This window comes from Thunnus maccoyii, chromosome 5 (assembly GCF_910596095.1).
Source record: "Thunnus maccoyii chromosome 5, fThuMac1.1, whole genome shotgun sequence".
NCBI classification, from domain to species: domain Eukaryota; kingdom Metazoa; phylum Chordata; class Actinopteri; order Scombriformes; family Scombridae; genus Thunnus; species Thunnus maccoyii.
Window position 1 is genome coordinate 723,705 of NC_056537.1, and position 13,568 is coordinate 737,272.

At 39.4% G+C, this 13,568-nt stretch overlaps 1 protein-coding gene across 4 annotated transcripts in view; it reads left to right on the forward strand.

Annotated features, from left to right (window-relative positions):
- Positions 1-551: 551 nt before the first annotated feature.
- Positions 552-13,568, forward strand: part of LOC121896768 (NACHT, LRR and PYD domains-containing protein 12-like) — a 57,872-nt gene continuing 44,855 nt past the window's right edge. For 3 of the 4 annotated variants that reach the window (XM_042410770.1, XM_042410771.1, XM_042410773.1), the window contains exons 1-4: positions 552-968; positions 3,914-4,149; positions 4,287-6,072; positions 10,751-10,924. In XM_042410770.1, the coding sequence (XP_042266704.1) occupies positions 841-968; positions 3,914-4,149; positions 4,287-6,072; positions 10,751-10,924 (2,324 nt within the window). In that variant the 5' untranslated portion in view covers positions 552-840. Of the gene's footprint in view, positions 969-3,913; positions 4,150-4,286; positions 6,073-10,750; positions 10,925-11,691; positions 11,905-13,568 lie in introns of those variants that run through there. The other variant, XM_042410772.1, reaches the window with a different exon arrangement.

Below are 13,568 nucleotides of genomic sequence, written 5' to 3' on the forward strand. Positions count from 1 at the left end.
CACACCAAATGATCAAGAATAAAAAAGTTACACAGCAAAACAAGTAAAAGCGTCAAACAACAACATGCAAAGTGAAATAACATCATACAAATAAAAACATGCAAAAGGCATTTCTGACCCTGTTACATTAGACTCAGAGTTTGTTCAACCTGCTTTCTGGAATAAACCCTCAGAAAATAACTGTTTTTAGTACAATGAGGAAGTCACACACACACACACACACACACACACAAACACACACACACACACACACACACACACACACACACACACACACACACACACACACACGACTTCCAGTGCAGAGAAAGAAGGGAGGAACCCTGAAAGTGAAAGTATTCAGTCAGACTCCATTTTAAAGTCAACAGAGCAGAAGGAGGAAAACAGTCTGAGGCAGGGTGAGTGTTAATATCAGAGCTGCTAATATTGATTACTGTCATTATTGATCAATCTGCTGATTATTTTACTGATTAATTGTTTAGTTGATTAAACTGTGTCAGAAAAATATGACATCACAGTGTTGATGTCTTCAAACATTGTTTCCTTTGTTCTTTTCCTGGTTTCTGCGTCCTCACAGTGATGTAACGTGACACACTGCTGCAGTTAAAATAGAGAGAAGTCACAGTTAAGAACCACACAGCTGTTTATCTGAAGTCTGTTTGTTGGATTTAAAGCAGAGTCAAAGTTTATCTTTGTGATGGCTGGAAAACACACATGGTTGTAGTTAAAGTCATGTAAACTAATAAGAAGCTACTAAGTTGAGAGGAAGGACTGGGTTTATTATACTGTGTATGTGTGTGTGTCTCCAGTGTTACTGGTTTACCTCTCAGACTCCAGAAGATGAAGGATTCGGAGGAAGAGGAGGACGGAGCAGAGTCTCTGATATCCAGCTGTCTGTCTATGAAGAGTGACTGGTCTAAAGATCCTCCTCCAGACATCAGTAATGAACCTGGACCCTCAGACACAAAGTAAGAGACTGTTTCTACTGTAAACTGACCTGAAGATGATTCAGTTTAATGTCATCTGATAACCTACATTACAACACTATTCTATTATAATTCTGTGTTTTTTAATTCAGTCACTAATCTTTTTGTTGTTTGAGTTTTGACTGCATTATTTCTTCATTTACAGCTTTCATTTTGTTTATAGATGCTTGATTTCTGTTCTGAAATGTTTATTAGTTGCTTCCACCAATATTTAATGCAGGTTAAATTACAGAGGACAGATTGTTGTTTGTTTTCTAGACATGAACAAGTTAATCTGACAGCCCAGCATCAGGCAGCAGTGCCTTTAGTTTAAAACTATAATATGTAACTATTCTGCATTAAAATGTCTAAAAACAACTAGACCTACGTTATATGTTTTGTTGAGTTGTGTACTTACATTAAACCAAATGGTTCCAACAATTTTCAAACCCAGAGAAATTTGTAATTTTAATCAAGGTAAAGGTCTGTTTCATTTGGTCGCCTGTCAATGGCGTCATACCTCCTCTACCAAAGAGTTTACACACACAAGATACATGCGTCAGCGTTGTGTTTGTCCTCTACAGTGGCATCTACCAAACAATATACACCTACAAGATAATACATAGGCGTTGTGGTACCCGCCAGAAACTGTCATAAATCGACTCCTACTCTGTCTTAAGCCACATTTTATGATAAACTTTTTAGATCTTGGTCGTTTTTAACTGTATCTTTTAACCAGATGAAGGATTTTGAAAGACCTTAAATTATCAGAGAAACAAGTTGAGCAAAAGTTAGCAGCAGCTCGGCTAGCAGCCCCTCCCTGACATGCTGTGTCCGCCGTACAGCATCGGAGAAACACTAATTTTTAACGTGAAACTGCTTTATTCAGTGTTTTAACCAGTTTTAATCACCGGGTCTGTTTGTTCTGGAGAGGAGGAGACCTCTTCCGATAATTCAGCTCATGCTAAAAATCTGCTGAACGTCTGGATCTTAAGTTATTAGAGAAACAAGCTGAGAAAATGTTAGCAGCAGCTCAGCTAACAGCCCCTCCCTGATGTCCTGTGTCCACCAAACAACGTCGGAGAAACACTGATTTTTAAAGTGAAACTGCTTCATTCAGTGTTTTTACCTGTTTTAATCAGTGGGTCTGTTTGTTCTGGAGAGGGGGAGACCTCTGCGAATAATTCAGCTCCCAGTAAAGACATCCTGAATGATGAACACTGGAGTTATCCTAACCCTGAGAAGCTGGTTGTTTAACAACGAAGACAACAACTCCCATGATCCCTTGCTGCTTCACACCGTCATCACACTCCATCTATTGTTATTGTTTTGATTGAGACCCCTAGTGGCTGAAATTACATGTTGTGTGTTTAACTGTTATAAATAAACTGTTATATAAAAATCATTTTTTGTCATTTGGCATTTTCACAGCTCACATGTCAGACTTTGTGTTCTTAAACATGTAGATGTTTAAAAACTCTTCACGCAAATATATCCAGCTGTAGATAAATGTTTAGAACATGAAGAAGGAGAGATGAACATAACTATCTGTTGTTATTATTGAATCATGACCCTGAGCAATGTTTCATGTTAAACCTGCTCTTTACAAGAACTAATGATATGTGTAAAACAATTGTTGTTTCCACAGACAGAGAGCAGAGTCTCTGATATCCAGCTGTCTGTCTATGAAGAGTAACCGGTCTAAAGAACGTCCTCCAGACTTCAGTAATGAACCTGGACCCTCAGACACAAAGTAAGAGACTGTTTCTACTGTAAACTGACCTGAAGATGATTCAGTGAGACGGTTTCATTAAGGTTGTAGTGTAGATATGAAGGAAACACAGTGGGAAGAAATAATGAACTACCTTCCATTCAGCTGTAATCTAGAACAGATCTTCATGTACATGTTAACCAGAGACAGAGACAGGGCTGCTATTGCTATTTGATTTTCCAGTCTAACAATCTAAAGTAGTAGCAGGTAACCCAGGGTGATATTTACTAAGGATTTAGTAACAAGTCACATTGTGTCTCCTTATTTACTAAAGGACTGCACCGGGGTTTTGTGCAGGTAAAATGGAAGAAAATGGAGTGTTTGGTCTCCTGCAATACAGAATGTGTCTTAACGTGTTCCTGTTCAAAGACACAAAATATGGGAGGAAGTAATGGAAATGTATACAAACAGCCTGCTGCAGCTGATTTATCACTGCAGACTGACCACTGCAGCAGAGGAAACTGAGTCTGACATTTAACGTTTGGGAAAAGTCAAATGTGTAAAACTGTTGTATCACACTGACACAGAGGGAGAGAGATTATAGCAGAAACAGTGAGAGAGAGAAACACAAATGAAAAGATGCATTATGAAGATATTTAGCAGAGCTCTCTGTTCACCACCACAACACAAGACAAAAGAGCAGCAGTCTGTTATTTTTCTGTTTTGCTCAGTTGCCTCCTGCTTATTTTTCCTGACTTTTAATGTCTCATAGTAGCTTAAAGGAGCCCTGTGGAGTTTTCTTGTTAACAGACAAAAGTCATGTTTACATTGACTTACTGACCAAAACACATTGTGTGAATCCTTGTGGTCTAACAAATGTGTTGAATCCATTTCCCTCCTCATGAAACATTTGCAAAGTTGATTTTTGAAGCTAGTATTTTAAATCCTGCATTGTTTACATCCATGTTTACTAGTTTGCACTCTTCTTCTTCTCTGCCTTTGCTGGCACATTGTTGTGTCTGTCTAATTACTTCTGAACCCTTGTAAATATAGTATATATTATTTTATTTAAATTGAATGTGCTGAAGCTCAGAGCCTGAAGATCAAAAAAATGTGTAACTGTACAAATACTGACAGTCTGGACTGTTTATGGAGGGAAAGAGCTGCATCAACTTGTGAGCTGTCGGTTGGCCACCACTAATGTCATGTGTCATAAAGAATGTGTTCATGTCCACAGAGAGAGGAAGAGGAGGGGTGTTTCTGTGGAGGAGCAGCTGTCCTGCTGTTCTTTGTGTCAGGACGTCCTGAAGGATCCAGTCTCTACCAGCTGTGGACACTGGTTCTGCAGACAGTGCATCACCTCATACTGGGACCAGTCTGCTTCATCAGGAGACTCCTCCTGTCCCCAGTGTGCAGAAAGATCCAGAACAAGAACTGGACTGCAGACAGACAGTCAGACCAGCACTGTACAAAGTAAGACTGAAGATCTGTCTGCTGATGTCATCATCTCTGAAAACAGGACAGGAATCTACCTCCTCTATCCTACTGAAAATTAACACAGTCAGACATATTTCTTCTTAATTATACCTTTTTTTCTTCTCTTTCAGCAGAAAGTGGTCTGCAGGAGGTTTTAGATGAACATAAGATCAGTCTGAGGAGGAGATGTGAATGTGTGACTGAAGGAACTGATGAAGCAGGAAGTGAAACCCTCCTCAACAGGATCTACACTGAGCTCTACATCACAGAGGGACAGAGTGAAGACGTTAATACCCAACATGAGGTGAGGCAGCTTGAAGCAGCTTCCAAGATGGACACCCTCCATGACACTCCAATCAGGTGTCACGACATCTTTAAAGTCTTACCTGACCAACAGAAACACATCAGAGTCGTTCTGACCAACGGCGTCGCTGGCGTTGGAAAAACCTTCTCAGTGCAGAAGTTCACTCTGGACTGGGCAGAGGGCTCGGAAAACCAAGACGTCAGTCTGGTGATTCTGCTTTCGTTCAGGGAGCTGAACTTGATCAAAGATGAGCAGTACAGTCTCCTCATGCTGATCCATGATTTCCATCCAACATTACAGAAGGTCACAGCAGAGAAGCTCGCTGTCTGGAAAGTTTTGTTCATCTTTGACGGCCTGGATGAAAGCAGACTTTCACTGGATTTCAATAACAGTAACATCGTGTCTGATGTCACACAGAAGTCATCAGTCAACGTGCTGTTGACAAACCTTATCGAGGGGAAGCTGCTTCCCTCGGCTCTCGTCTGGATAACTTCCCGACCTGCAGCAGCCAATCAGATCCCTCCTACATGTGTTGACAGGGTAACAGAAGTACAAGGCTTCACTGACGCCCAGAAGGAGGAGTACTTCAGGAGGAGATTCAGTGATGAAGAGCTGTCCAGCAGAATCATCTCACACATCAAGACATCCAGGAGCCTCCACATCATGTGTCTCATCCCAGTCTTCTGCTGGATCACTGCTACAATTCTGGAGCACATGTTGACTACAGACCAGAGAGGAGAGCTGCCCAAGACCCTGACTGACATGTACTCACACTTCCTGCTGGTTCAGACAAAGAGGAAGAAGCACAAGTATGATGAAGGACATGGGACGAGTCCACAGAAGCTGACGAAGGCTGACAGGATACTTCTTCTGAAGCTGGGGAGGCTGGCGTTGGAACATCTGGAGAAAGGAAACATCATGTTCTACCAAGAAGACCTGAAGAAGTGTGGTCTTGATGTCACAGAGGCCTCGGTGTTATCAGGAGTTTGTACAGAGATCTTCAAAAGAGAGAGTGTGATCTTCCAGAAAACAGTCTACTGCTTTGTTCATCTGAGCGTTCAGGAGTTTCTGGCTGCAGTCTACATGTACCACTGTTACACCAACAGGAACACAGAGGTACTGGAGGACTTCCTGGGAAAATACAGTGACTCATCTCTGGATGACTTCCTGATGAGAGCCATGAAGAAATCTCTCATAAGTGAAAATGGCCACCTGGATCTGTTTGTGCGCTTCCTTCATGGCCTCTCTCTGAAGTCCAACCAGAGTCTCTTAGGAGGCCTGCTGGGTCAGACAGAGAACAGTCCACAAATCATCCAGAGAGCCATCAACAACCTGAAGACGATGAACAGTGAGGATATCTCTCCTGACAGAAGCATCAACATCTTCCACTGTCTGATGGAGATGAACGACCGCTCAGTACATCAGGAGATCCAAGAGTTCCTGAAGTCAGAGAACGGATCAGAGAAGAAACTCTCTGAGATCCACTGCTCAGCTCTGGCCTACATGCTGCAGATGTCAGAGGAGGTTCTGGATGAGTTGGACCTGATGAAGTACAACACATCACGGGAGGGACGATGGAGACTGATCCCAGCTGTGAGGAACTGCAGAAAGGCTCGGTAAGTCCAGATGTGATTATCAACATTATAAAGCTGCCATCAGTATTACAGTAAAGATTCACACATGCACACTATCAAAGTGTTAAACATGTGTTACACCTGCTTGTTGCCAAAGTTATACATGAGTAGTGCTTCACTACAAGGAGTACCTGCAAGCACATTCACATGTGTCAAGATATCCTTATCACAAGGAAAACATATTTCTATTCACATTAATGTTTTTATTTTCATAGTGATGAGGATATCTTGACACATTGATTATGTCACCGGTCATTTTGATATAAATATCCTTCATTTCCCTCCTGTGGGTGTTTGTCTGAGGAAGACCTGTAATCAGTTGAAATGTTACCAGTAAATTTAAATGGAGCTGTGATTCCAGTGTGTGAGTTCTCCTTGTATCCCAGTTGAATAGATTTTGTATCCAGCACCTATCCCACTGAGGGTTTGTGGATGTGAACACGACGACTCTGACTTATAGTGCTTCACTTCAAATGTTCTTCAGATGTTCAAATGCTATGAGAGCAAGAAAAACTTATTATTGTTGGTGTGTTTATACCTCACATTAGTAAACACAGTTATTCTGTTTATTTATAATGATTTTACAGTTTATTGTTCACCTTCTAGTTTTCTTCCTTTGGGTTTAATACAAATCCAGCAAAATATCTTCAGGTTTGAAGTTTTAGTTGAAAATGTTTAAAGAGTCATTATTTCATCACAACAGACAACAGTATTTTCCAGTGGACAGAACCTGCTGTACCTTTCTATAATGTGTCTGTTTATTTTATATACAGACACATACATGTAATATCTGTGATCTGCTGCAGCTACCAGCTTGTATGAAGCCTGAGAGGCGAAACCCAGGGCATAAAAAGTCTACAAAGCTCTTCCTGCTGATAAGACTTAATTGCTGTGAGTGCACGGTGATAATTGAAGAGACTCAGTTTGAAGCTGCTCAGGTTTTATGAGCAAGACAATTTCATTTGAACTTTGTGGAGACACTCTGATATGATGGGTGCTTCTCATGACCTTATTTCATGTCTTCTCTCTCCTCGGGTGACCCGGAAATTGATCTGGAAATTGGTCTCATCATGAAGGATGTTTGAATTTGCTTATTTCTGTTTGGAGGAGAGTGGAGGCTGCCTGAAGGAGGGAGTAAACAGTACACAAGATCATCCTTCATCTTTTATCAAACTGACACAACCCTTTATTGGAAATCTGTAGTGATTAGATGCAGCAGCTGATCGGACTGATCTGATATTACATCACCAACATCTCAGTTTTATATCAAGACAAATAACAGAACCAACTCAGGTGTAATATCACTCCCAAGTTTAGATTTGATTTGTTTTCTGATTCTCAGTCTATCTAACATTTTGGATTAAAATTTTCACTGTAGGTCTGATTAATAAAGGAAGCATAAAACAACTTTCAATATTCACTAGAGAGTGTATTATTTTTAATTTTAATTTATTTTTTTAATTTAGCCTGTGTCATGGATGATATAGTCAGGGAGGGAAGGTGAGTCTGCTGTCTGTCAGCAGAAAACACATTTTAATTAAATATCAGTTTCTATGAGGCTGAAAATCCCTGTGTGTCAGGTATGTTGTGAAGAGCAGAGCAGGTGGACCCAAACACAGGAGACTGCAGGCAACAGGAACTTGAAGAATAAATCTTTATCCAGAGGGATGTTCCATCAAGCTGGCTAACGGGATAGCCTGGTTTATTTCGATAAGCCTCGATAATTTAAGTGAGAGTTCGTTCCATCGCCGCGGCTTATATGAGTCCCAGCTCAGTAACCATGGTAACTTAGTCAGCAGAACTAGCTGCTCCGTGGCAGGTTAATGGTCAAACTTAATTCAGCTGCGTGTCAAAGAATGTCTGACGGACGGAAACAGACTCTCAAAAGACGGTTCCATCAAGTGTCTTTTCACACTCACAACCCTTTTATTTAAAAGCTCAGCATTTATAATTTAAGAAATAAAAGTGTGCCAGCGTTATTTTGAAGTTATTTATTTATTCATTCACTCATTTTGTTCAAGCTGTGAAGACAAAAAGAAAATTAAATAAAGTCCAAACCATGACCTTCTGCTGTGTTTAAATGTATACAGTATTAACTGCTTATAGTGATCACAGTTACAGTGATCAGCTGTTTATATGGATCAAAAAGCTCTGAGACAGAATCATTCATATACAACATTTATGCTGTTTAAATAAGTCGCCTATAGAAATCAAGTAGTCCACCTACAGTGATCATTTTGTGTCTCTTCATACATGACAACATGTGGAAAAACATTTTAAACCACGTAAATCTATTTTTGTACTTTACTCCCATGATAAGCGGCTGCTGCTGCGTGAACACTGACATCATGACAGAGACAGAAAGTCATTTTCTCTCAGTGACAAACGTTGTCTACTTGAAGCTTATGACAATAAAAGGGGGGGAAGAAATTTAAGTGAAATTCACTGCTCTCTTCGCCTGTTCTGCCGCCGGGGAAAATAAGAAACTTGTCATTGGCAAAAGTCAGAACCTGCTGCTTCAAAAATGCTCACAATGCGTTTGAAACAGCTGTACTGTATCATGAAACAGTCAATAAAATTCAGTAACTTTATATTCATGTAGGCTAATAAATATACACATGTCAATTAGATGGTTTTCTGCATGACAAATAAAGAAAAAGAAAAGGTTATGATATTATAGTGATATTTGACCCGGACAGACGTGATCACTCTAAAAGGTTTCCACTTATTTATATCCTTCTCCAGTTTCTTTATCTCCAACAATACAAACTAAACTGAAGAGGGGATGAGGTGCAGGTGGAGCAGGAGAACAGGAAAGAAGCTGATTGGCTGGTGAAGACACAGGGAGCATGGCAGGACTAAAGAGGGTGATGCAGGGCAGGTGTGGAGGGAAAGTGAGGAGGGAAAAGCAGGCTGGGGAGGAGTACATGAACACAGGAAGGAAACACAGAGCAAACAGAAAAATAAAAATCCCCAAAACACAATGAGACAGATGATGTTCCTATAAAATAAAATGCAGTAGTGTCTCAGATTACATTTTCCTCATAACAATTCCTTAAACTAAACACATGCTCCTATATAACAGCAGTGAGAAAGGTGAAACTGTCGCCTGATAGTTTGTGTGTAGGGAGATGGGCGGGAAGCTCAGGTGAGGGGAATGAGGTGATTGCAGTGATAGCAGGGCAGATGGGAGTGGCATAGTGCATCTAATGTTGAACACAAACTATATACAGACATCACTACTGTGGTGAAATAAGATGCTCATAAAAACTGGCAACTCATCGTATGAATGAGTAAAATTACATGAGCAAAAGGACTGGATAACAGAAGTGTAACACATAAATGATGATGGATAAATACAACCTAAGAGAGTGATGTCTAGATGAAGAGTAACTAAGCCAACACTAAACAAGCCACTCCATAACCAGCACTGTACATGACTAGATAGTCACATAAAGCAGTGAGGAAGAAAGTTGGTGTGAGTGAGACGTGAACTTAGTAGAGCCAGACTCACTCAGAGCTGAGAGGAAGATACATAGAGCCAGACTGTGACAAGGTAGAAAGTAAACATTGATGTCAGAGATATTTACATATTTCCTCTTTCCTTAAAACATATAAACTACAAGTTTAAATTATTCCTACAAATTATGAGACATTCTCATCATAACATGAATTATTAAATAATGAATTTACAAACAGAATATCAATGAATGCAGATGCAAATAACAAATATATATTAGAAAAAGTTTCTGCCAGTAGAAATGTGTATTCAGTGTCTGAGCAGTTACAAACTGTTTCATGGATCTGTTCACAATATAACATGCAGATGTTTGTCAAACAGTTTATTTCAGGAGAAACATGCAGAGATATTTCACGTTGTCTTTTGTCATGTTGGAGGACATCACTACATCACTGTGCTGGCAGTGGTAACTGTACGCCATTATTCATTTTTTAGACAGTACATCACATTTAAACTCCAGCACATCAAAAGACACTGAAGAGCTGTTAACACCTGTAGACTGACAGCTGATGTCACTTCAGATTACACCTGAAAGGAAAGGATGTCCAAAAACATGTTTCCTTGATTCTTCTTCCCTCACATCTTTTCCTGCATCTCTCCCTTGTATCTTAGGTGGGAGGGACTAAGACACAAGGATACGACTCAAGTGAGCAAAGCAAGGAGACATTTAAGACAAATAAGAAGCAATCACTGTGGACTTTATAGAAGCATAAATGCAACTCCATTTTCTTTGCCTTTGTCTGCAAGATGAAACCAAAACAGAGAATCCCATTAAAAAGTCTGCAGTACAGCAGCAGAGAGAGTGAGGAGAGTTACTGAATAACTCAACTTTGATTTGAAGGGTAAATCACAACATGACACATTTACATTACTTTCATTTTCAGATGCTTTTGTCCAAAGTGACATTTTTTTACATACACGTACAATTTTGGATTGAGTGTGTTGCTCAAAGACACTTGGACATGTGGACAGAAGGAGCTCAAGTTTCAAACCACCAACCTTCTGATTAATGGCCGACCAGCTCTGCCAACAGAGATAACTGAGCTATTCATCACATCTTAGTTTGTTTAGTGATCAAAATGCCTAGAATCTATATTTATTATTAAAGTGTATATTGTATGTATGTTATCTGCATTACAGACTTGATGGATGTGAACTCTCAGAGACTCACTGTGAAGTTGTGGCTTCAGCTCTGAAGTCCAACCCCTCCCATCTCAGAGAGCTGAATCTGAGCTTGAACCGTCTGTCTGACTCAGCAGTGGAGCATCTGTCTGCTGGACTGGAGAGTCCAAACTGTAGACTGGAGACTCTGATGTAAGTTCACTGACTGTCTGTTACTATTGTTGATCTTAATGTTTAACAACTGAACCTAATTTATGTACATACATAACTTACATCCATGAAGTTATTTTTTTCCCCATATTTTCATTTTTTACAGTACAAAGTTTAGTCTGTAGTTATAAAAGATGACTGATTCTTAAAGAAACTGTAGAAAATGTCCACTGTTTGTTTTTAAAGTCATGTAATGTTTATAATTTTTGGTAAAGAGTCACATCTGTATACAGAAGATCCTCTCAACTAATATTTGTTTTAAATGGATCAAGTTTCCTTGATGAAGGAGAAATATTTCTTTATTATGTTCTTTAATGTGTTTTAATGAATAATGTCTGATCATTGATATTGATCCTTCAGAACACACACACACACACTCACACACACACACAAACACACACACACGCACACACAGGGACACAGAGATCAATACAGGTGACCTCAGAGTCTTCAGTCCACACTGTAGACTGGAGACTCTGAGGTCAGACACCATTTCTTACTGCTGTGCTGAGATTAATATGATGTGACAGTTGTGGTGACACTAAACTGCAGACATAAAGCTGATATTATGCTGATCCACACTGAGGATCTTAATGGGAAAGTCTATTTTCTTCTTCAGTGGTTTAGTCCATTGACTGTGTCAGAGCAATGTTGAGCTGCACATTTAAAACCTTCATATAACAAGAAAAATCTGCACTGGATAATTCACTCTGAACCACTGAAACTTTTTTGTCTTTTATATTTAACAGTTTTTAACCTGCATCCTGTTGGGTTCAGGTGTTTGGAGTTTCCGTCTTCTAAACTTTAGAGCTGGACAAAAAATAAATAAAATAGTTGTGATTAATTGCAATTCTTATTTGATCAATAATCGGTTCTTGAAATCCAGAGAAAACTTTGCATTTGCACCTTTACTCAGTGAACATGTGTACATGTGTTGTGTGTATGCAGTGGTTACTTATTGTAAATGGTTTCAGTTAGAACTGCGTGACGTGTAAAATGTCTACTTTGTGGAAATCAAGTTATTACAATGTGCACAAAAATCTGATTTCAAGTTTGAAAGTAAGGTAGATGCTAGCTGCTATATTAGCTGCCCTGAGTCATGACAGTCCCATAGAAGGACGGCGGAAGGAAGATTGAGGTGGACGAGCTTGAAAGAGGCAGCAGGAAGAAATCAGGAGGAAAACAGAAGAAAGAAGAAGAAATTTGAAGTTACAGTGATGATAGAGAGAAAGAAAGAGAAATCCACTTGGCTGGAACAAAACTGACTGGGAACAAGGACAGATTTGGAGTTCTGTTGAACAAACATGAAGTCGCCAGTTGGATTAAGGACAAACTTGGTGATGTCAACTTAATTGATGTTAAAAGAAATGGATTGATCATTGTTGGATGTGTTTCACAGACACAGCTGAAGAAGTTGTTGGAAATATGAGTTAGATGGTTAGCAGGTGTCATGTTTCCCACTTCATAGAAGAGTTCCAGTAAGTTGTTGACAGTCATTGAATGATCAGGATGAGTGACGGAGAAAGGTTTGAAACAAGACCAGGGGCCAGATGCATAAATGATACATACACACAAAAACCAGGCACACGCCATTTCCCGCACATAAACTGGTATTTATAAAGACAGAATGTACAGTGAGAATGTGAACACCTCACGCAGACTTTAGACCAGGCGTACACATGTTTTTTCTTAGAGATTGTTGTATCAAATTGTTGCAGAAAAAGGTACCAGAGCAAAAAAACTCTCTCTTGAAAATAAAAAGGGAGTCAGAGGTCCAAGCAGCAAAGTGTTCTTTAATGCCGGCAAAAAAGGGGAGCAATCAGCACTTTTACAAAGAACCAAATCGCTCTGAAGGTTTTTCTTTGGGGCATTGTTTTTATGTCCTTGGGTCGGCATAGGTCACACCTTATCATCCACCCTCCCTAATTTTTGACCAATTATTATGTTACTTTTATCTCCGTCACTCGTTGTTGGTCAAAACTCTTCAAAACAGGTTTTGAGCTGTTTGAGGATATGTACTGGCACATTCAATTCTACCTGATTATATCCAATTTTTATATAAGTATTGGGAATCATTTTACACCATTATTGCCAAGTTGTCTTCTGGCCTTTTATTTTTTTATAAGTTATTCTAGTCATTTTACACCCTTATTTCTTGATCTCCTCCAGAGAGTATTTTTTTAAGAGGTGAAGACTTTAATGCAGACCCAAGCAAAGTCACATGTAATACAAACACACTCAAATTTCTCCAGTGTATGATTATGATTCTTCTACCGTGCCTCTATACGTACATTGTGATTAAATATGGTTCATGAGGTTATACCTACACCAATACAAATTGTATCACACTAGCCCTTATTGCTTATAAACTTATAAAATCAATATGCATAGCTTAATATTGTCTTTAAGCACACCAATGACTTTTAATGAAAGTACACCACAAGATCTGAGGCTGATGTGATGAGGTGGAGGTGAAATATAAGCTGAGAGACGGAATCTTTTAGTAAAACGATGTTTGTTTAGGTTGATAACCAGCTTCACTGATTGTGTGTGTCTTTGGGTTCTTTTGGGGTGTTTACACAGATATTTGTAAAATGTCAATCAAAGGCGCATTTATTAAGTTAAC